General features: G+C 53.0%; 2 protein-coding genes across 3 annotated transcripts; one reads left to right on the top strand and one right to left on the bottom strand.

The window, feature by feature from the left end:
• Positions 1 to 408: 408 nt before the first annotated feature.
• On the top strand, positions 409 to 1,518 carry CDK5R2 (cyclin dependent kinase 5 regulatory subunit 2). The gene has a single exon (XM_087819379.1). The coding sequence runs from the start codon at positions 409 to 411 to the stop codon at positions 1,516 to 1,518; it is 1,110 nt and encodes a 369-aa protein (XP_087675505.1).
• Positions 1,519 to 17,883: 16,365 nt separating this feature from the next.
• Positions 17,884 to 21,465, bottom strand: FEV (FEV transcription factor, ETS family member). Of its 2 annotated transcripts, XM_087819377.1 has the most exons (4): positions 21,224 to 21,275; positions 20,420 to 20,494; positions 18,166 to 18,467; positions 17,884 to 18,126 (listed from the first exon to the last, which is right to left on the bottom strand). In XM_087819377.1, the coding sequence occupies exons 1-4, from the start codon at positions 21,273 to 21,275 to the stop codon at positions 17,884 to 17,886; spliced, it is 672 nt and encodes a 223-aa protein (XP_087675503.1). The 2 variants fall into 2 exon arrangements, with proteins under 2 accessions (XP_087675503.1, XP_087675504.1); XM_087819378.1 differs by having other exon boundaries at positions 17,884 to 18,467; positions 21,224 to 21,465.
• Positions 21,466 to 21,889: the final 424 nt, after the last annotated feature.

Raw genomic sequence — 21,889 nt, 5'->3', positions numbered from 1 at the left:
GTCCTCCGACCGCAGCCACGTCCACCTCTCGGGTTTCTGGTGAAGGGAAAGGACCAGAGACTGGGGGTGGGGTGGGCGGGACTTGGGCTTGGCATGCGAGGTTCTATTGGTCAGAGGAGCTGCCGGTTAGGAGGGCAGCTCGGGCGAGGATTGGGCACGTGAAGCGGGGCGCGGCGAGGCGAAAGAAGAGGCCCAAGGGGTGGGGCTAACGCTGCAGCTGGCGCAGCTCAGACTCCGAGCAGCAGCCGCCGATCCGCAAAGCAGCCAGCTTTCCCCGCCCGTTCCCGCGCCCCGGCCGGGGCTAGGCCCCCCACCGCCGGGTCCCCGGGGGCTGCAGCAGCAGCGGCGGCGGCAGCGGCGCCGCCCGCGGTTCCCGCTGGGGCCCGGGCGCCGGCCCCTCACTGCAGGATGGGCACGGTGCTGTCTCTTTCCCCCGCCTCCTCGGCCAAGGGCCGGAGGCCCGGCGGACTGCCCGAGGAGAAGAAGAAGGCACCGCCCGCGGGGGACGAGGCGCTGGGGGGCTACGGAGCGCCGCCAGTAGGCAAGGGCGGCAAAGGCGAGAGCCGGCTCAAACGGCCATCCGTGCTCATCTCGGCGCTCACCTGGAAGCGCCTGGTAGCCGCGTCTGCCAAGAAGAAGAAAGGCAGCAAGAAGGTGACGCCCAAGCCAGCGTCCACTGGCCCGGACCCCCTGGTCCAGCAACGCAACCGCGAGAACCTTCTCCGCAAGGGCCGGGATCCACCCGACGGCGGCGGCGCCGCCAAGCCCCTGGCCGTGCCCGTGCCCACGGTGCCCGCGGCCGCCACCACCTGCGAGCCGCCGTCGGGGGTCAGCGCGGCCGCCCCGCCGCCAGGCTCGGGTGGCGGAAAGCCGCCGCCGCCGCCCCCAGCCCCGCAGGCGGCGCCCCCCGTGCCCGGAGGCTCGCCGCGGCGGGTCATCGTGCAGGCGTCCACGGGCGAGCTGCTGCGCTGCCTGGGCGACTTCGTGTGCCGACGCTGCTACCGCCTCAAGGAGCTGAGCCCGGGCGAGCTGGTGGGCTGGTTCCGCGGAGTGGACCGCTCGCTGCTGCTGCAGGGCTGGCAAGACCAGGCCTTCATCACGCCCGCCAACCTAGTGTTCGTGTACCTGCTGTGCCGCGAGTCGCTGCGCGGGGATGAGTTGGCGTCGGCCGCCGAGCTGCAGGCCGCCTTCCTCACCTGCCTCTACCTCGCCTACTCCTACATGGGCAACGAGATCTCCTACCCGCTCAAGCCCTTCCTCGTGGAGCCCGACAAGGAGCGCTTCTGGCAACGCTGCCTGCGCCTCATCCAGCGGCTCAGCCCGCAGATGCTGCGGCTGAACGCCGACCCCCACTTCTTCACGCAGGTCTTTCAAGACCTCAAGAATGAGGGCGAGGCCGCCGCCAATGCTGGGGGTCCGCCCAGTGGGGGCGCGCCCGCGGCCCCCGCCTCCTCCTCGGCCGCCAGGGACAGCTGCGCGGCCGGAGCCAAGCACTGGACTATGAACCTGGACCGCTAGGGAGGCCCGAGGGCCGCGCCTGCCCCCCGCCCCCGCCCCCGACACGCTCGGAGCCCCTGGGACCATCGCGCCGCCGCCGCCGTTGCGGGCGCTCCGAGCCGCGGCCGCAGGGGGAGCCGCCGCCGCTCCCCCCCCCGGGAAGGTGGAGGCCGGGAAGCCAGAGGCCGCAGCGTCTGGATTTGCTGGGCGTGGGTGGGGGTGGGGGATGAGCGCGGGAAGGGGACCCCCTACCTCAGCCTTTCTGTCTGCGCCCCCACCTCTCCAACTCGGCCCGGGCGTCCCCCTTCCCTCCCGCGCGCGTCTGTAAACCCGTCTTCCTCGGTTCTGTCCGTTCCCCCGCTGCCTCCCCGTATCTTCATCTTCCCCGCTCCCCGCCTTTCCACTTCACGTTCCTCGGGTGTGTATTTCCGTCTCCATCCGGCCCCTACCTGTCTCTCTTTGCCCCCCGTTTCTCCTTCTGCACCTGTGTCCCCATGTCCCCTTCTTCCCTTTTTCCTCGCTGTTGGCACGTGTCGCCACCTTCCTTCCTGTCTGCCTCCCCTCACCCCGCCTGTGTCAGCTTGCGTTACCCCCCAGACCGAGCCCCCAGACTTCCCTCCCCAAACCAAAAGGAACGTGAGTTCTTAATTTGGATGGACTGAGGGGCGGCCAGAAACTGCAGCCCCAGGGGCCGGGACCACCCCGGACGGCCCTTCGCCCCGCCCCCACCGCCTCTCCACCTGCCCAACGTGTTGCATGCCGGGAGTCGGGGCGAGGGACGCCGGCTCCCGGAGGCTGACCTTCGGGAGCGGACTCAACCCAGGAGGCCACCCCGGCGGCAGCGGCGCTCCAATGGAAGGAAGGGAAGGGACAGAAACTCTTCTTACTCAGGGGGAGGGGCACCCTCTTCCTTATCCTTAGGTGTTTTTTGTTTTCCCCTCTTTTAATTTATTCGGCTGTTTCCGGAGGGTGGGGGAGGGAGGGTTGGGCCGGGAGCTGTCTGAGGTGCTGATCCGAGGCCGGACCGAATCCTCCCGGGAGCGTACCAGGGACAGGGTTGGGCCTGGTGCCGTGTCCAAGGTGCCAATGATGCGGGCCGACGGCGCGGGCTGCACTGTCTGTCTGTCCGTCTGTCCGGGAGATAACTATAAAGCGCTGGAAGCGCCTGCAGATGGTTTTGCGCCGGCCTTTCTTTGAGCCCCGGGAGGGAGGGAGCGGGAGCGGGAGCGGAACTGCCACCGGCAGCGCAGGAGGCCCCCATGGGCCTAGTGAGGAAGGTCTGGTCCCTGGGAACTGCTACTCCTTCCGCCCCGTTTACCGCCACCCCAGCCCCCGCCTCCATTTTGTCTGGCCCAGCCCCTCATTAATGGCTGGTCCATTTCTGGATTAAGTGACGAGGACATCAGACGTTGCCCCCCTTTTACAGAGTGGCCCACTGATGCAGAACTAGCCAGTTATTACGGCTGCTTTTCCCTTCTTCCTCCGTCTCTCCCCGCCATAGATGCCGTCAAGAGTCCAGTCAGACCCGACTAAGTCTGCGTCCACCACCCCCAGGCGGGGCCTGGCCGCCGCACACAGGCCCACACACTCCCCCTCGCCCACCGGACGGCTTCGAGGCTGCTTGGCCTCACCCTGCCCAAAGCAGACTCGGGAGGACCATCCCTGCTGGAGGTTCCGGCCTGGCCCTTCATCCCCAGGGAGGCTAGGACACAGGCGGCCGGGGGCCTGGGGCCATCCTCTGAGGCTGAAAGAAGAGAAATGGCTTATTTAGCCTGCGGTCCCTGTTTGGTCTCCCTTGCCTTAGACACACGGCGAAGCGCTCCGCTCACTGTTTCATTGGCCCAAGGAGGCCGGTCTCCAGGCAGAGCGCTGGCGTCCCCGACCCCGGCCGCGAGACCGCCAGCCTCCGGACCGAGGCCCGGCGCGGCCGCTGTCCGTGGTGCTGACCGGCGCGCGGGCAGCATGAGCCGGGTGGGGGCCTCCAGGGGCAGGACGAGCGCGGACTGGGCCTCAGCTCGGGCTTCTGGATAATCTGGGAGTGGGAAGTGATCTGTTCTGGTGGCGAGTTACAGGAGTCTGGCCCGAGAGCCCCGGAATGCCGGTTCCCACTTGCCCTCCTGGGAGCACAGACTTCGACTCTCCCCCGCCTCGGGCACGCGGCCTGGGACGCGGCCCGGAGCCGGAAACCCCGGGTCCAGATTTGTGAATCGGGCTCTCGGGAGGGAGGGGGGAGAACTGGCGGCAGGAGGCGGGAGCAGCCGCCCATTGGCTGGGATTTGGCGCAGTCAGCGCGGTGGCGTCACCTCTCTGGGTTTGGACAGAGCGAGGGAGGAGCACTTGGGTCACCCGCGGCTGTCGCTATAGTAACCAGACCGAGCGGGCGGGCGGGGCGGGCGGGGCCCCCTCTCCCTCCCGCGTCCTCCAGCCGGGGACACGACCCTGATCTTCCGTATTTGGAACTAGTTAGCGAGACGACCCGACTGGAGTGACCGCGTCAGAAGAGCCTAAAGCGGGTGGCCAGAGAGCCTACAGAGACCCCCAAACATCCTGCCCTTGGGAGGGGGTGGTCTGTATACACTGCCCCTGAACCCACCGACGGAGCGCCCTCCCTGCACTACACACACACACACGCACACGCACACACACACGCACACACACGCACCCCTCCGGGAAACCTAGAATGAGAAAAAAGTCTGTGTGGAGCCCAATTAAATCTCACTTTCCTTGCCGTGCCCCAAGGCACGAGGCTGCCGGAATCCGATTAGGGGCGAAGAGCGGGAGGATCGGCGTGAATACACGGAGGAATTAGCCTCTGGGTCAACTTGGTCAGGCTCCTGTTCTCTAGGGGAGGCAGTGGTTGCAAGGCGAAGGGCCAGTACCGTCTTCTGAGAAGGCAAGGTGGGAAGCGAGGAAGCTTGGAAACAGCGAAGTGCTCCTTTTCACTGCCCAGCAGTGCTCCCCGGGAAAGTGAGCGCAGGCTCAGGAAGGAGGCGGTGAAGAGAGTCCGGCAGGGGTGATGAGGGGACGGGGGAGGAACGGAGACGGATAATCGGAGAGAAAGCCTGCTGGAGCCATGACTCAGCACTTCCCCCGGTTGTGGGGGGTGTGACTCTCCCAGGACAGGGGCAGCGGAGAGGGGAGGGGAGCAAGATGGGTGGATAAACAAACCATTTGCATGACACATGCTGATACATACCCTTGATATACAACGTTTTAAACCAGAAGTAGGTACCTCATGCATTTATATTGATGAAGATTTGTTCAATCGTAACATATACACAACCCCCCTCCCCCCGCCCCTGCCCCCCTCCTGGAGCAGAGGACATCCTGTCCTGAGAGTGTGCTTGCCTGTCCCTGGAATACCTTGGTGCTTAATGAGAGAGGAGAAACCAAAAATGGCAGAGTTTGGAGGGGGTTGTCATGGTAACTGCTTTGCCTGCCAGGCAGGATGCCCAGCAACCAGAGCATCTGGAAGTATCCAAGGGGACATCCTGTGGCCACTGTCCACCGGGACAGCCTCAGGCATTCAGATGGACATCTCCAGAAGATTTTTACAACAGGGGCTGTTTTGGCAGCTAAGTATGGGGACCTGACCTTCTTCATGTGCCCCACTTTCAGTGGTACTGCTGACCCCTATACACATCATAAACAACATTTGCCGAGAGTGACCTCAAGACAGCAGGGGTTAACACTTTAAAGGCCTTTATTAAGGTCTTTATTATCTTGCTTCTCAGCACCTTGCCAAACACCCTACAAGAAGGCCATCTATACCTACATAGGCGAGACGTGTAAATGAGGGGTAGAAAAATTGTTTTGAGTTCAGTGTGGGGAAAGATTGGCTACAAAATAGACCTCAGGGCACAGAGTCGGGATTCAAGTTCCTTTGAGCTTAGTTTAATACATGGATGAGATTGCCAGAAGCAGTCTCTCCGTTGCACTTGCAGACTAGCTGGCTGACTTTAACTCCAGCACCCCCTTCTACCCCCTTTCTCAACATTCCGGTTTAACCTCTTAGTTTCTGACTTAAAATGCTTCCAATTTGGTTTGGACTTTCAGGATTTTTTTTCCCCTGGATTCTTCCCACTATTTCATCAGCGATTAGCTGCTTCCAAATTTTCTTTCTACTTGAAGATATTGCCCACAGTTGTTACTTCCCTCTCTTAAGACTCCCCGCCCCCCCCTGATTTCTTTATATCTCTTGGTCATAGTCACCTATGATTAATATTTAGTTTTGCACCCATAAATCATAAAATTAGTCTTTTTGGGTACATTCTTACATGTGAAAACCTAGAAGGAAGGCAGGGCGATAATAAACAATATAAATAGGAAAAGAGGTATTTCTCTAAACCTTTCTACATTTTACTCCTTTTAAAAATAATTTATGTTATCCCAGAAAAACACAGAATATCAAGAAAAGCCTAAGAAGAAAGTGTAATGATGGAGAGCTTGTCCTACCAGATATTAAACTGTATTGTAGAGCTAAGTACCTAAAATATATGGCACTGATATGGGAATAGACATGTCCATAGAGCAGAATAGATAACCCAAAGCTAAACTTCAACAGTTATGGAAATTTAATATATGATAAAGACACCACTTCAAATCCATTGGGAAAAGATGGATTAGTTAGTAAATGGTTCTGCTACAACTGGATAGTCATTTATATGAAGAAAAAGGTCAATCCTTCCTTGTCCTTTACCCCCAAATAAATTTCAAATTGATTTTAAAAATTAAATAAAAAGCTTAGAAAAGGAGACAATTTCAAAGTATCTATTAAAAATCAAATGCACATACATTTCTACTCAGGAATTCCAATTTCTAGTATTGACCCTAGAGAAATACTTACACAAGTGCACAAGGAGACCTAACAAATATTCTTTAAATTGTATTATTGTTTGGAGAGAGACAAAGTGGAATCAATCTAAATATCCACCTGTAGGTTAGGGATTAAATAAATTTTGATACATCCAAATTACTAAATACTACAGTCAGTATTCAGTTAAATAGAGTGAATTGGACTTATGTACTGATGTGAAAGATCTCCAAAACATGTTGTATTAGTAATAGTTGAGTAACAATACATACAGTACAATACCATTTATACAAAAGCAAAACAAATCAGACTAAAGTACATAATTTCTGTGTGTGTGTGTGTGTGTGTGTGTGTGTGTGTGTGCATAATAGAAGCTTGAGAAAGATATACATCACTCTTGATAAGTAACTTCTGGGAATGAACTGGGATTAATGTCTAGGGGATTTTCACCTTATCTGTGGAGTTTAATTCTTTTTGCCACCATGTAACCCACTTCAATGCCTGCAACTTACTGGCAGAGGCCAGACAATGGTTTAAAGCCACAGTATGCTCAGACATGGGGCACTATGAGGAGTTTAAGTTTTTAAAACAAAAATGCATGAGTATATTGTTTGCATCATTAGAAAATAGTCATTAATATGTGGCTATATAGTCATATATAGTCAAATATTAAGTAAAGATACTTGGAGAAAATATAAGTTATTTATTAGTATTGTTATTATTGCATATCGGATTGGATAAGAACAGCTTTTTAGAGATAGAGAGCTCTTAAAGGAGAAGATCGATTCATCTGACTCCATTTAAGCTTTTGAATGGAAGAGAAATATAGAGAGAAAACGAACAACCAAAGCAAGATTGAAGGACAAATGACAAGCTGAGAGTATATGTTTACAACACAATGTATTTTCAATATATAGTTAAAACTGTAAAGAGATAATTCACACAAAAAATGTAAATAATCAAGAAACACATAAAAAGATACTTAACTTCATTATTGACCAAAGAAATTCAAATCAAAACAGTAATGGGATATTGAATTTCTTATACTGACAAAGATTATGAAAATGGAAAATTGAAACCATGATAAAAACATAGGGAAATGTGCACTTTCTCACCTTTTCTGTAGACATAGATGTTTGTTCGGTCTTTGTGGAGAGCAACATGGCTACTTGACCCAGCTACCACATTTTCAGACTTGCCCTAAGAAGGTATGTGGGAAATGACCTGATACAAGGATGCTTATTGTAACATTGTTTATAATGATAAGAAATTTGGATACATCAGTGGGAGATTAAGTAAATTGTGATAAATCAATATTCATTGGGATATTATGGACCATTAAAAATTATGCATCAGTCTATGTTTATTGACATGAAAAATGACCGTAACAAAGTGAAAATAGCAGGTTAACAATATAATATCAAAGATCCTTAAATAGCTGTCCTTTATTTGTCATTCAGATCTTGACTTAATAGTCACCTCTTCCTGATTAGTTAATCTCAGCCTGCCCCACAGTCACCCTCCATCACATAATCCTGATTTTGCTTCATAGCATTTGTCCCCACCTGATAAAAGTCTATCTTTGTTCACTGCCAGATTCCTTGTACCTAGCATAGTGCTGGGCACACAGTAGGCAGTCTAAGGATACATATATATAAAATGTTTGTGTGTGTGTATGTGCAGCAGTAGACACTTTTAGAATGTTTATTAAAATGTTAATGGTTGCTTTCTCTAAGTGTGTTCACCACCCGAAGTCAAGTCTGCTTCTGTCACCATATGTTTGACTGCTTTTATTCTCTTCTACTTTTCCCCCACTCCCTACATGCTGGGAGTTTAAATGATCAGTGTTACTCCCTTCTTAGTACTTTCCTGAGTTTTCTAGTTAGTGATGATAATGATAATGATGATGATGATGATGATTGCTTAAAAAAGGAGAAAAATCATAAAGAAAAAAAAAGACAGGAAGGAAGGAAGGGAGGAAGGAAGGAAGGAAGGAAGGAAGGGAGGGAGGGAGGGAGGGAGGGAGGGAGGGAGGGAGGGAGGGAGGGAGGGAGGGAGGGAGGGAGGGAGGGGGAAAAAAGTGAGGCTGGGCAGTGTCTGGAAAAGGAGAAACACCCATCTACAGCCCTGCCCCACTTCTCTCTCACACATTTCCAAAGTCTCTTTACTCCCCTCCCCTTCCCCAAGTTGTTTCCAGATCCTTCAGGTGTAAGAATGTCCCATGCTGGACAAGGGCAGTTAGACACCTATCTGGCCCAGCAAGCATGTTTGCATACACACAGAGCACAGGTATGGTGCATGCACACACACAGAACACGGACACACACGTACACACCCTTACAAGGACACATCCAAGACCATTTAAAGAACACTTCTGTATCTTTTTTTGGTAACTGCCATAGGTGACCCACTGTTTATTACTCATACAATAAATCTTTTTCTCTTTGCATTAACTTATTCACATTCTTTCTTTAAACAATGAGAACTAGCAGAGTGTCTGGCAATGTAGTAGGGCTTCAGTAAATGTGAAATGGATAAGTGATGACAGTTTCCATGTTTATCTTTGGTTGCTCCCAGATAAACCTAATGAAAAACATGGGAAACATCTAAATGAATAAAGCTATAAATCTTAACAGAAAAATGTAAAAGAAGGTTTATCTGGGAGCATAGATACATGGGAGTATATATAAAACAATATATAGCTTTTGGACACAACTGTGATAACTAACTCCTCCCGGATGTTTGCAATTTTTCTTCTCATTTTGAATGCTCTTGTTTTTTGCTGGGTTTGGAGGCTAGGTTTTGAATTTTATTCTGGTACTTTTATAGTGCCTTAATTTCATTCTTTAATCTATTTTGGAATTTATTTTTGTATGCGGCAAGAAATGGAGGTATAACTATTTTTCCCAAATGAAGAGAAAGTTGTTCCAACCTTTGAACAGCTTTCCTGTTCCCCCAGTGAATGCCATCTTTATTTTTTGTGAAATTCCCACATATACATGGTTTTTTTTCCTTGGTCCCTTTGGTCTACTTGACTATTTCTGTGCCAAACCACACCTTTAATAATCGTAGTTTTGCAGCATGTCATTGTTCTTTTGCTAAAATTGTCTCAGCTATTCTTAAACATAGCCCAGAAGAACTTTAGAACCAAGTCTGTCAGTTTCCATAAAATTTCTTTGGGACTTAAATTGATCTTTTTATAGATCAATTTGGACAGATCTGACGTTTTGCAATATTGAGTCATTCCACCCAGGAACATGCTAAGTGTTCCATTTATTCAGGTCTTCTTTTACATTTCTCTGCAAAGATTTATAGCTTTATTCATTTAGATGTTTCCCATGTTTTTCACTAGGTTTATCTAGGAGCATATTTTTAATTGCTGTAAATCTGTTTTTCTCATTTTTTCTCCTTATTTTTACAGAGTTATAGGAGAACCTTAAGTTTAGGAGTATGTTAATCTTATATCCTACTGGATATACAAATTTCATTAGTTCTTAATTGTTTTCCAGTTGAATTTCTTAGATTGTCCAGGTAGGCTGTCATATTGTCTGCAAAAAGGGCATTTTAATATCTTTATTTCCAATAGGTGCATATAGCTTATGTCTTTTCTTGTCTTATTACTCTAGCAGAATGTTCAGTGGAAGCAATAATGACAAGGTTAGAAGGGATAAAAAGGACATCCTTGCTTTGTCCCTGACTTGTAGAAATGTTTCTCATACACTCACCAACTGCTTTTTTATTTGTCTTTTAAAACTGAATATTCTGTTTTGTGTATATTGCTATATATACACAAAACCATTTTTTGAACATCAATACAGCTTTGATCAAAATACTCAAATTGGCCATTCTGTGTGGAACACCAGCTGAGCCATGTTGGCTTACATGGTCCTGGAATGTGTAATTTGGGGATAGAGGACAAGGTGGCTGAATGTCCTCCCAGGATTCCTTTCTCCCTCCAGACATCTAAAAATGTTGTGATGTGATCAATAAAAGACTGTGAATCAGAGGTTTGAGTCTTTACTCTATCATTTACTGACTACTGATCTAGGACAGTTATTCAACCTCTCTGAATTCCATTTTCTCATCTATGAGACAGAAACAAGGATCTCAGAGTTGTTGTGTCCATCAAATGACTATGATAAGAATGACAGTATCAGTGTTGTTGGGTTAACAACCATTGCTATGGTAGTCAGCACTATTAATAAATATTGACGAAGGGATTAAGGGACCACAACAGTCTACAATGGGGCCTGGGGCTACTCTGACCAGCTCTGCTGGCTCCTGAGGCAGCATGGAGCCTTGGAAGCCTGGGTCTCCCATGAGTTATCTGTTACTAGGTGACATGTGTTTACTCCTCACTGCCAAGACTTGGTCCCAGTGGGACCCACGTGCCTCTCTCTGGAATGACAGCCAGAGGACTTGCTTTAGCTGCTGGTGTGTAGATACTTGTGCCAGCCTTGCCTAGCACAGCAGCATTCCTGAGTCTAGGTCTTTGGGTCAACAGGCCAGGCCCTTTTTGCACTCTCCACTTTCATTGTATCAGGTGAAATCATATGTGTGGATGTGTTTTGTCAGCTGTAAAGCACGGTATACATTATAAGGTGGTCCTGAGTCTGGCCTTTAGCTACTTGGTCACATGTGACCATTGCACAGATGTGTGTGCAAGACGGACCCTAGAACTTGTCTCTCTGCCTCTGTGTGTCAAGGGTAGAAAACCAAGGTGAAAGAGTTGGGGTATTGGGAAGGTGATCACAGGAAAAGAGGAAGAGGCCCAAGGGTTACCACCAGAGCCTGGGACCTTTCCCCACTTTCCTCATGCATTTCCTCATTAGCGTGACCCCAGATGTCTCCCTGCTGCAGGATGAAAAGCACAGAACTGCCTGGAGCGTCCCTGAGAAATTCCTGCTGTGCTGCTCAGCAACGCACCCTCTTCTAGAAAAAGGAACCTGATGTTCAGGGTCTGGCTTTCGAGCCTCCATTAGCTACCTTCTCCTCCCCCAACCTCGTAGAAACTCAAGGAACTTTCTACTCCATCATGTCATTTGAAATATATGCAAGGGTCACAGTTGACCACAAGACTTCTAAAATGCATTTCTTGCCTATTATTTGTGTGGAACCCATGGTGAGCGTTGGAATTGGGAACCTGTCTTGGTTTAGGCTGGGGTACAGGCAGACAGTCCCACCACTTCCTGGGCCTCTCAGAGTCTCAGAATCTGCTCATTCCTCCATGAGAGATCATCTATAGGATGGGAATGATGCCAGAACCAACCCCAGAGGGTTGTAAGGGTTAAATGAATGTAAAGTTCTTTAAATTGTGCCTGGCACATATGTGTTCAATAAGTGTTAGACCTTATTATTATTACTTCAAAAGCTCTTTCACATCCTTACTGGTTAAGAGAACTCACTGCCTCTGAAATCAGACTGGATTTAGATTATGCTCTGCCCTTTCTCACTGTGTGACTTTAGACTTAACCCTTCCATGCCTTAGTTTTCTCATCTATAAAATGGGGAAAATCATAATGTCTACTTCAGAGGGTTGTTGTAAAGATTAAATGCGATTTGGGTGTTAGTTATTGCAATGTTAGTTGCTATAACAAGAAAGCCTCCAGCCCAGCCGGGAGTGGCTCAGGGGTTGAGCACTGACCTAGGATCCAGGAGACCCTGGTTCCATTCCTGGTCAGGGCAAATGCCTGGGTTGCGGGCTTGATCCCCAGTCAGGGACGTGCAGGAGGCAGCCAATCAATGACTCTCATCATTGATGTTTCTCTCTCCCTCTCCCTTCCTCTCTCTGAAATCAATAAAGATATATTTTTTAAAAAGCCTCCTAATTTCATGTCATAGTTCAATGCATGTTCTTTCCATAGGATGTCTTAGGGACAAGGACCCTTCTATATTGTAGCTCTGCCATCTCCTAGGAACTAGTCCTCCTCTGAATCCAGGTGGCAGAAAGGGAATAAGAGTCAGGAGAAGGCACACCCACTTCTAAATCTTTGGCTTGAGAGCAACACTTACTATCATTTCATTCATATTTCATTAGCGTAAACAAGGAGGGCTGGGAAGTTAGACTCCGTATGGACAAGCACTTCTCAGTGGCAACTCTACTGCACGAAATGAGGAGCATGCAGCTCAAGGGGAGAGCTAGCTGTGTCTGCCACATTGAAAGAAATAATATTAGCTTATTATTTGGGTATTACTAAGTGTGAGAATTATGTTGAGTGTTATTGCTAATATTATTTTTATTTAATCCACACAATAACCATAAAATGTAAGTGCTACTACTATTCACTTTTTGTAGGAGAAAACTAAGTCCCTGAACGATATAGACATATTCCCAAACTCACACGGCTGGTAACTTGCTGAAATCTTATAATTTTAAATTCAGTACATTTTCTAGTTATTCCACAAAGAAATAGAGGATACTCTGAGTATAGGAAGTTGACCCACGCCACGGTGGTTGTGACCCCATAGCCAGTGAACAGGCTGGTTCTCGGTGAAGCTAGCCAGGTGGGCCCAGGGCAGGTCTGGGTTGGTTAGGAAACATAGGTGTAACCACTCAAGTTCCTTCCCAGGGCACGAGGTGAGTGTCAGATTGGGACTAATGGGGAAGAGACAGGTGCTTGCTTTGTTTGGACTTTTGTTTATTTGTTTATTTGTCTAATAATAGGAACCAAGGCACTTATATAACCATTTAATCTTTCAACCCCATGAGGTAGGTTCTGTTATTATCATGTTCATTTTACAGATGGGGTAATTGTGGCACAAATAAATAACTTCAGGTCACACAACTAGTAAGTGACAGCGAGCACTCCAATCCAGGAAGTCCAGCCCCAGAGCCTTGCTATGTCGCCTTTGTTTACAAAGAAAGGAAAGAAGGAAATAAACAGGATCTAGTAGGAGAGACTTGTCAGAAAAAGTCGCAGTCAATGGGGCATCTAGACAGGAGACCCACCATCCCATGGTAGAGGAGAGTCAGGGAGAAATCCCACTGACCAAACTAGGTAGGAATTACTGCCAAAGTCAAGGTGCGTTCAGGCCCCCAGCCCCACCCCAGAGTACAGTGATCTACTCCAAGCTTGTAGTAACTTAATTAGGAAAGTGAAGGCTTGCAAAAGACAATGGGGCAACACAACAGTCTCTGCTTTGTCCTCAGGACACTCATAAAACAAGCCATCGCTTCGTCCATTATAATCAACCAGTTCTGCTATGATTAGGCAGACAAAGTGCACCTGCAATAGCCAAGCAGCAGGTCACATGAGGAAGAAGCGCTCCAAGAAGGCCCAGGAGGAGTAGATTTGGTGTGATGGCGAGGACTTGAGCTCTGGGGTGAGAGGCTGGGACAGCCACTTAACTTCTCTAAGCCTGTTTCCTTATCTGAAAATGGAGGTAACCACCTCCACCTGGCAATTCTGTGTCAGGTAAAGGAGATGCCACATGGAAAGCAATAACACAGGCAGAGCCTGGCACAGAGTCAGGGTCAATAAATGACAGGGCACATTGTTATCAGCGGCTCTACTTGGTATGAATTATAAACAGGTTGGGAAACAAGCGGAAGTTAACTGCAGTTACAGACATGTTGGAGAGATAAAAGCCAGAGAAGCAGAAGGCCCTGAGAAAAGTGTATCACAGCAGCCATTCTGATGTCTGTCCATGGTCACAGGAGCTAACATATGCGAAAGTGCTCTGCAAGCCTCGGTGCCCTAGGTGGCATCATTGCTCTGTGACTGTGCAGGTCTCAAGCAGTGTGGACATGGATATCCGCACACTGCGTGCTATTTGGGCTTTTGACTCTTTGTGCATGTGGAGGCAAGTGGAGCTTGATTGCATGGAACACGCATTGCTGGGGGAGACTTGGATTTGTGTAGCCCTGGGGGTTGGGGGGGTTGTTGATCCTACAAGCAAGGTTACCGAAGGCCACTCAGGACTGTGGAGAAACCACTCAGAGCACTGGGAAAAGGCCCGGGATGGGGGAACCAGAAGACATAGGTCTTAGAACAAGCACTGGGACTTTGGCCAAGTCTCTTAACATATTGGCCTTGGTTTACTTATCCTTCCAAATGGTTTACTTATCCTGCCTTCTTCCCTGAGCTTGGAGGGGATTAATGAAACAATGAATTAATAAAACAGTGGGTGTTAAAATGTTTTTGTAAAGTCCATAGTGACAGCATATGGGAGAGGTGGCATATTTCCACCAAGGACATAAATGAGGAGATAGAGAAAGTCTCAGAACTTCAGGGAACACAAGAGGGACTGGACCCTAGATTGGGAGAGGGAAGCAATGATGGGATCAGTACCTTGGAGGGCCAAGGACCAATGAGTGAAGGGTCAATGAGGACTGTACCAGAAGTTCAGGAAGCTGAGTGTGGTAGCCATGTGGCTTCTTCAGGGTTTGGGGGGAGTTGAATCCTCCTAAGACCACAGTAAATGAAATCTCAGAGATATGACCATCTGAAAGTCATATAGCAAGTTAGTTGCCAAGTTGGGACTGGAACTCAGGTTTTCTGGTTCCCAGTCCTATCTCTTAGCTTCCTAAACTGGCTCGGTGTACAGGAAAAAACACAGGGACAGAGTGAGATTTAAGGGTGTGATTTCATAGGCAAGAAGACCCCCTAAGCTAACACCTCCCCCAGCTGCCCAGTGATGCCTGAAATCCCTCCTTTACTGACTCACTTGAAGGACTTCAAGAGTCTCAAGGTTGGAGAAGTCACCTAGTTCACCTCCCTTGCAATCTCCCAAGGAAGGGTCTGCTGAACACTTTGGTGACAGAGCATTCTGCATCTGACCTGTTCCATGGAAGAAGGTTTTTTACTAGATCAAGTTGACATATCTGTCTTACTGTAGCTTCTACCACGTGTCCCAGTCACACTGCCTTTAGTCACACACACCCCAGTTCTCTGCCACAGGATAGCTCTTTGAACAACTGAGGACAGCTCTATGCTCCATTCCCCACTTTGATTTTCCAGACTGCATCTCCCATTGTTGGTTCTCCAGCATTCTTCCTCTCCACTTCCTGGGTCCTCTACTCTGTGTGTTCTCCATCTGGTCTTCTCCTGAAGTGTTATCTAACATCATGTAAACTATGCTGAGGACACAACCATCCGAACAAGTGGATCATTTCCTTCATCCCGGGTGCCATAGCTCCATCAATGCATCCTCAGATCACAGTGATTTTTCTGCATTCACCCTGTAGGCTCCCATTTAATATGTTGACTAAGACACCACAAGTTTACACACAACCTGTACTGAGCCCTGCCTTTGCCACGCCTCACACTCTAACTCCTGTCATTTCTTTTAGAGACCTAAGGGCAGGGCCTCAGGCTCCTTGTCAGGAAAGTTCACCTTGTTACATTCAACACATAATTCTTAGCAGCACTCATCTTCCTGGAACTTGGTTCTCTATCTTCAGTGTACTCCTTCTCCCTCCCAGCTCCTGCCCCCTGCCTCTCCAAGTCACTAAGGATTCCTCCCCTGGCTCATTTGCTCCCTGGAATACATGAGCCCACCCTCCCACCCCATGAGGCCTACAGGGCATAATGGAGTGGAACTTATGACACCAAATGTCAGGCGACTAGAGCAGGTTACCATTAAATTCTAAAAGGCATAGAGAAAAGCAGGAGATTATGACAAAGAGTTATGAATAGCCTCTGTGTAATGGGACCGTAGGTGACTTTTTCCCACACTTCATCACACTGTTCATCCAACTAATATTTAATGGGGGCCTCTGTGTGTATTTTTCAGCTTTCCCCTGCTGAGCATGTGCTATTTGGGAAACCAAGAAACTAAAAGGAAAAGCAACCAAGACTCTTTCCCTAAAGGACCTAGATGATTCCACCAGCGCTCTGGGAAGGGGCAGTCAGGTGCTCTCTGCACTAACTGTCCAGTCTTCCACCATGTTTCTCCTTCCTTCCATAAGGCAGAGGGAAACCTGCTTAACTGCCTTAAATGCTGTGGGAGCCCAGGCATTCTCCCACCAACCAGCAAGGAGCCTTTGGTCCAGGAGGAGATGTGCCCCTGGGAAAGGAACACCAGGACCAAGGGGAAGGAGAAGCAACAGGGCTGCCTGGTTGTGCAGCTTGAGGTCCCAGCTCTCACTTCAGGTATGTTCTCGGTGTTGTTTCCATCTATGGAACGTGTTTAAGGTTGTTTTCCTGCCAGTAGGTTTTATAAAAGGCTCAGAGAGAGCATAAGAGCATCCAGAAGGGTCTCTAGGTGGTGAGGGAAAGGGCCCAGCAGAAGAATGAGCCACTTCACCCCCTCCCCAGACTTCCTGAGGCCGGACCTGGGATACAGGGCTGGAGAACCCTCTTCTCGCCCTTCTCTCTGAAGTCAGAAGGTAGCCTGGAAGTGGGGGGGGGGGGGATGTCTGAGGCTCCTGCACGCCAGGTGTAAAGCCTTCCCAGGCCTAGTTGCAAAACCTGGCCCGGGCTTACCCTCCTCCAACCAGTAGAGGGCGCGCGCCACCCGCAAGAAGGCTGGTGCCAAGGAGAGCCACAGCTAGGAGTGGCGGAGGGGGCGGGGGGTTGGAGCGTGGGGGGGGGGAGGGGGCAGGGGGTCCCTCCTTTGGAAAATGAGGAGGTGGATCCGGAAAGAGGGATTGAGGCGGGCGGGGGGGGGGCCTTTGTGAGTGAGGGTGAAAGTCTGAGTGAGGGTTAGAAGGGGAGGAAGCGGGAGCGAAGGAGGAAAGGCTGAGTGTGAAGATGAGACCGGGAAGGACCGAGGTTGGGATGAGGGGCGGGGCAGGTGGGAGCACGAGTGAGGGAGCAGGCGGAATGCCCTGCGTGTTGGGATGAGACTGGGCTAGAGCAGGCTGCAGGCGTGGGGCGGGCTGGAGTCCACCGCGGGGCCAGCGTGTGTGGGGGCGTCTGCAACTGAGCCTCTCTCTGGGGCTGGGCCCGCCGCCGTGGGCGCCTTGCTCCCCTCCGGGAGCGCGCACCCCGGCCTCCTTGCCCCATTCTCTCCAGCTCGTCTTTGGCGGGCCTTTCTGCTCAGGCCTACGCCGGGCATCTCACTTCTTTCCTCCCGGAAAGGAGGTTGTGGTGCAGCAAAGAACGGAGAGAGGAGGCAGCAGGGAACGTGGGAGCTTTAATGGGTCTGGAAGGGGTGGAGACACACGGGCCAGTCCCGCGGGAGAGTAGGGGTGGGACGCGGGGCCCCGAGGCCACCAGGCAAGTCGCGGGAGCAGTGGCCCTTACCAGGCCCGCCGAGGGGCCCAGGAGAGGCCTCCGTCAGGCTGGGACGGGCAGCTCCGTGGAAAAGAGAAAAAAAACGAGAAAAGATTTGGAATTCGAAAGAGGGGGGTCATCACGGAGGGTGTTTGCAGGAGCCGGCCTAAGTACAGGGCGAGGGGAGGAAGAGACAGGGGGATACAGTTGCGCTCCCCTAGGGGTTGGGCGGGGAGGCGGGGGAAATCCGGTTAGAGGAAAGTTGAGGCTTCAGGCCCTTCCTCGGGGCCGCCTGCGGCGCGCGGAGTCGAATCTCAGGTCGGAGGAGCCGTGGGGAGGTGCGCGGGCTCCTCCCCGGGACGTGGAGGGGACCGAGCGAGGCTCTGGGCGTCTGGGAGTGACCGAGCCGCCCGTCTAGTGGTAATGGCCCCCCAAGTGCGAGGCGGCGGCTACCGCGCCGAAGGGCCCGGGTGGGGGCTGCAAGCCGGGGCTGGGGTAGAGCGCGGCGGTGGCGGCGGTGGCGGCGGGGCCCGGGCCCGGCCAGTAGGAGAAGCCGGCGGGCGCGACGCCGGCCGAGGCGGCCATGAGGTTGAGTTTGGAGAGGCCGGGGAAGGGCAGCGGGGCGAGGCCGGCCGGCAGCTTGTAGAGCGCGCCGTCCTGGGCTGCGGCGGCCGCAGCGGCCGCGGCCGCGGCGGCCTGGGCGTGCGTCGGGGGCGGCTGGCAGGCCTGCGCCAGGCCCTGGAAGTCGAAGCGGTAGGCGTAGCGCTTGCCGTGCACCTTGCTCATGATGTTCTTGTCGTAGTAGTAGCGCAGCGCGCGGCTCAGCTTGTCGTAGTTCATGTTGGGCTTGCTCTTGCGCTCGCCCCAGCGCCGCGCCACCTCGTCTGGGTCCGTGAGCTTGAACTCGCCGTGGCCACCCTCCCACGCGATGCAACCGGCGTTGGCGCGATCCGCTAGCAGCTCTAGCAGAAACTGCCACAGCTGGATCTGCCCACTGCCTGTGGGAAGGGGGCTAGTCAGCCATGGGCGAGGTGGGGAGGCTGAAGTGGGGAAAGGGGCGAGACGAGACGGGAGACCAACCCGGCCCGAGGGAACCGGTGCTTGGGAGGGAAAGGACATGTCCAGCTGGGTAGCAGGGCGCAGCTGGAGCGGCTGCCCAGGGGAGGCTGATCAGTAAAGCTGCCCTAGCTGTTCCTGCGATTTTCCACAATGGATACACGGCTCCCGCTTCGGAGGACGCAGCCCCGCGGGCGCGTGGCTTTGTGAGAACTGAGACCAGAGGGCGAAGCATCACCTCCTCTGCATGGAGGCAGCAGCGGGGCAGGACCCTGGGCTCCCTGAGGTGAGCAAGGACAGGATATCAGCCCCTGTGGCCACCTGGGGCCCATCCTAATTCAGGGCAGGGCCTGCACAACTGGGGGTAGCCTGCCAGGCGTTTAGACTGCCACCTCCCAGCTGAACCACATCCAGAGATCCAGAGAGAAGAGGCAGGTGCACAGCAGGACCCCCGGGGCCACTGGACAGGGCCCAGCTCCTAAAGGCTACAGCTGGACTCCGCCCTGGGGGGGGGGGTAGGTGGTGGCTGGCTTCTATGCCATCAGACAGGAATGGGGACAGTGGCTCCCTGTGTGTGAGAGGGGGGCAGCCTCTGAAGGCGCTCCACTCCCCACACCGCCTGGTGGGCAAAGCTGCACTGGGGCTAAATAGGTTCAGGCTCTTTTTCGGAACAGGCGGGATTCCAGCTTGCAAAGTTGTCATCCTTCCCAAGGAGATGCACAGCTTGGAGGAGAGGGGCTGAGACGGTGAAACTGTTGTACTTAGCCCCCTGCCTTCTCCCACCTTTGGCTCATCTCCAGGCTCTTCTGCCCCTTCCCGATTCTGGGGTTGTTGGAAGCAGCAAGGAGGTTTTCCCCGATATCCATGTAATGAGAGTGTGAGATGCCCAGAGCTCCCACTCCCCTGTTTTGGAGTCTCAATCAGACAAGCAGAGAAAAATCTTGATAGAATCCCCCCCCCTTTTAGAATAAAATAAATTTTCCTTGAAGCCTGATTATCGCTTCTCATCGAGCCTGGGGAACCCTCTTTGTTTTTCAATGACTCGCTCAGAGGCCAGATGCTGCTCTCCATAACGTCAACCCCAATCTCTCCGTAAGAGGCCAGCAAGGAGCTGTCTGGCTCCAGGTAGGAAGCCTTGAGTTTTAGGGTCAGAAGCAAAGGAGGGTTTGGGTAAAAATGTGCAGCTGGCACATATGCAGAGCGACATCAGAGGCCTGGAAACGCATTTCTGATGGGAGTCCTGTTCCCTTTGGAATAAAGCTGTTGCCAATCTTGTTTTTATGATTACTGTAACCATGAGATTTAGGGTACCCACTGGGCGGGGGCTGTAGGGAGGCTTTGCCTGGAAGGCCAGTCAGGCTCTGCCAGCAACGAGGCAAAGCAGAGGGTAATGTAGCCACCCGAGGAAAGCTAGTTTCCGACATAGGAATCAACTGCAATGACCCAGTGGACTTGGCAGGAAAAACCTGGCCCTGGGTCAGTGAGACAGGTAGGTGTTGGCCCCAGGGCTAGTGGTGCCAGTGGCCAGGGAGCAAATCTTTGGGTCCCTTTTGCCTAGCGGTGCTGGGGCCTTGTGCTCCCATTGCTAGCAGGGAAAGAACGCCAAGCACCCCAACCCTGTCCGCAAAAGAGTGCGTGGGGGCCAGGGCCCTCTCCCTTGGCCCTGGCTTAGAAGTCCAGCGCAGGAACTCGGAAGATGCAGGAGCCCAAGGCCAAGTGAATGGCACCGCACCCTCCCCACAATTATGCCTGGACCCTCGGCTTCCTAGAGCCCTGCGGCGCGCATGACCCCCATCCTCCTCCTGGAAGGGGCAGCCCCCGTCCTTCCTGGGTGGATGCCCGGCTCCTGTCTGCCGTCCTCACTCCCGCCTACCCAGTCCACCAGCCAGCTCACCTTTTTGTACCGCAGGACTCAGCGGCCCCCAGCCCGGGCTCTTCCCTTCCTTGAAGAGACCTTCTCCAACCGGGTCTGTGGCAGCAGAAGAAAAGAGGTGGACAGTCAGGAGGACGTCGTGGGCTTGACCCAAAGGGCCCTGGGGCCAAGGCTCGAGAAGGGGCGCCGTGATTCCCGGCGTGAGGCGGGGGGCCCGAGCTGCCGGGCTCCTCCTCCGCGAGCCTGGCCCGGGCGCGCGCGGCGCGGAGCCCCTCCATAACGCCCGAGTCAGGAAACGCGTCCAGGAAAAAGGAAATCCGCTTTCCGAACGCGAGCCTTATAAAGCCGAGCCGGGACTGCGCCAGCGGAGCCGGAGCGCGGAGCCCGTGGGAGAGGAGAGGAGCGGAGGGCGCCTGGAAGGCTGGGCGGCGAGAACCCTCGGAGCACGGAGGTGAGGAGCCACGAGGGTGCAGGGGCGGCGCCCGGCGGGCCGCGGCCTCCCAGCACTGCACGCGCACTGAGTCCCCCGCCACCCCGAAGACCCCTGTTCCCCCTCCAGGCTCTTTCAGCCCCTGAGCTGGCGCCTTCGACCTCCCAGTCTCCCGATGTGCTCACTTCGAGTCTTCTAGACCTCCTGCGAAAGCCCCAAAGCTCTCCATCTGCCTTTCGCGTCCTCCAGTGCCCTAGATTGCTCAGTCCTTCCAGCAATCCGAGTCTCTGGACCGCGCCCCTTCCCTTGGACCCCAGCAATCCCTTTCCCGTGGCCCAGACCAGACTTCCAGCCCCGGGTCCCGGTGCCTCCAGCCCCCGGCTGGTCCCTGGTACCTGGCAGGTACATGTTGATCAGCAGGGGCTGGGAGGCGCCGCTCTGTCTCATCGCCGCCAGAGGCTGGGCGGTGGGAGGTGGGGGGGGTTGGAAGGGGGGGACGCGTCAGGCTTTGCGCTCCGGGGTACTGATCCCCGCCCGTCGCGACCGCGGGTAACTGGGAGACGAAGACAGTGCCAAGTCCAGCAGGGCCTGGCGGGAGGGGGCTGGCCGGGTGAGGCGGGGGATGGAGGGGGTCCTGGAGCTGTGCTCCCAGCTACCAGGCAGCTCGGAACCCTCCGGCCCCCCGCGCGGGCAGGGGCCGCAATTTCCGTTTTAATTAAAGCGCCGTCGCCTCGGCCCCCAAGACCCCGCCCCCGCCCCTCTTATCGCCCCATCGCAATAAAGTCTCCACCACGCCGCGCGGCAGCCAAGCTCACCCGGCAGCCCCCCGCGCCCCGCAGCCGGGAGACGCGCGGGGGATGGGCCTGGGCCTCGAGCTCTGACAGGGGTCGGGAGCGCCTTTCTTTCCGCCTCCCTGACTCTCAGCAAACATTGACGGGGCGGAGTACCCGGCCCCACCTCGGACCCTCCGGGCCACCGCGCCTGCTTCGCGACCATTCCGCCCCCTCACCGCCCACTCTTCTCCCCCTTCCTACTCCCACCACCACTCGGGTTCCCGTCTC

This window comes from Miniopterus natalensis, chromosome 8 (genome assembly GCF_054644295.1).
Source record: "Miniopterus natalensis isolate mMinNat1 chromosome 8, mMinNat1.hap1, whole genome shotgun sequence".
NCBI lineage: Eukaryota > Metazoa > Chordata > Mammalia > Chiroptera > Miniopteridae > Miniopterus > Miniopterus natalensis.
The sequence above is the reverse complement of the archived record's forward strand: the minus strand, read 5'-3'. Positions and strand labels throughout refer to the sequence as shown.

Excerpts from the sequence above, each read along its gene's own strand:
- CDK5R2 (XM_087819379.1), top strand. The coding sequence starts at position 409 with ATGGGCACGGTGCTGTCTCTTTCCCCCGCCTCCTCGGCCAAGGGCCGG.
- FEV (XM_087819378.1), bottom strand. The coding sequence starts at position 21,275 with ATGAGACAGAGCGGCGCCTCCCAGCCCCTGCTGATCAACATGTACCTG. Across the intron at positions 20,495-21,223 it reads GATCAACATGTACCTGCCAG|ACCCGGTTGGAGAAGGTCTC; the intron begins GTACCAGGGACC and ends CTGCTGCCACAG. Across the intron at positions 18,468-20,419 it reads GAGTCCTGCGGTACAAAAAG|GCAGTGGGCAGATCCAGCTG; the intron begins GTGAGCTGGCTG and ends CCCTTCCCACAG.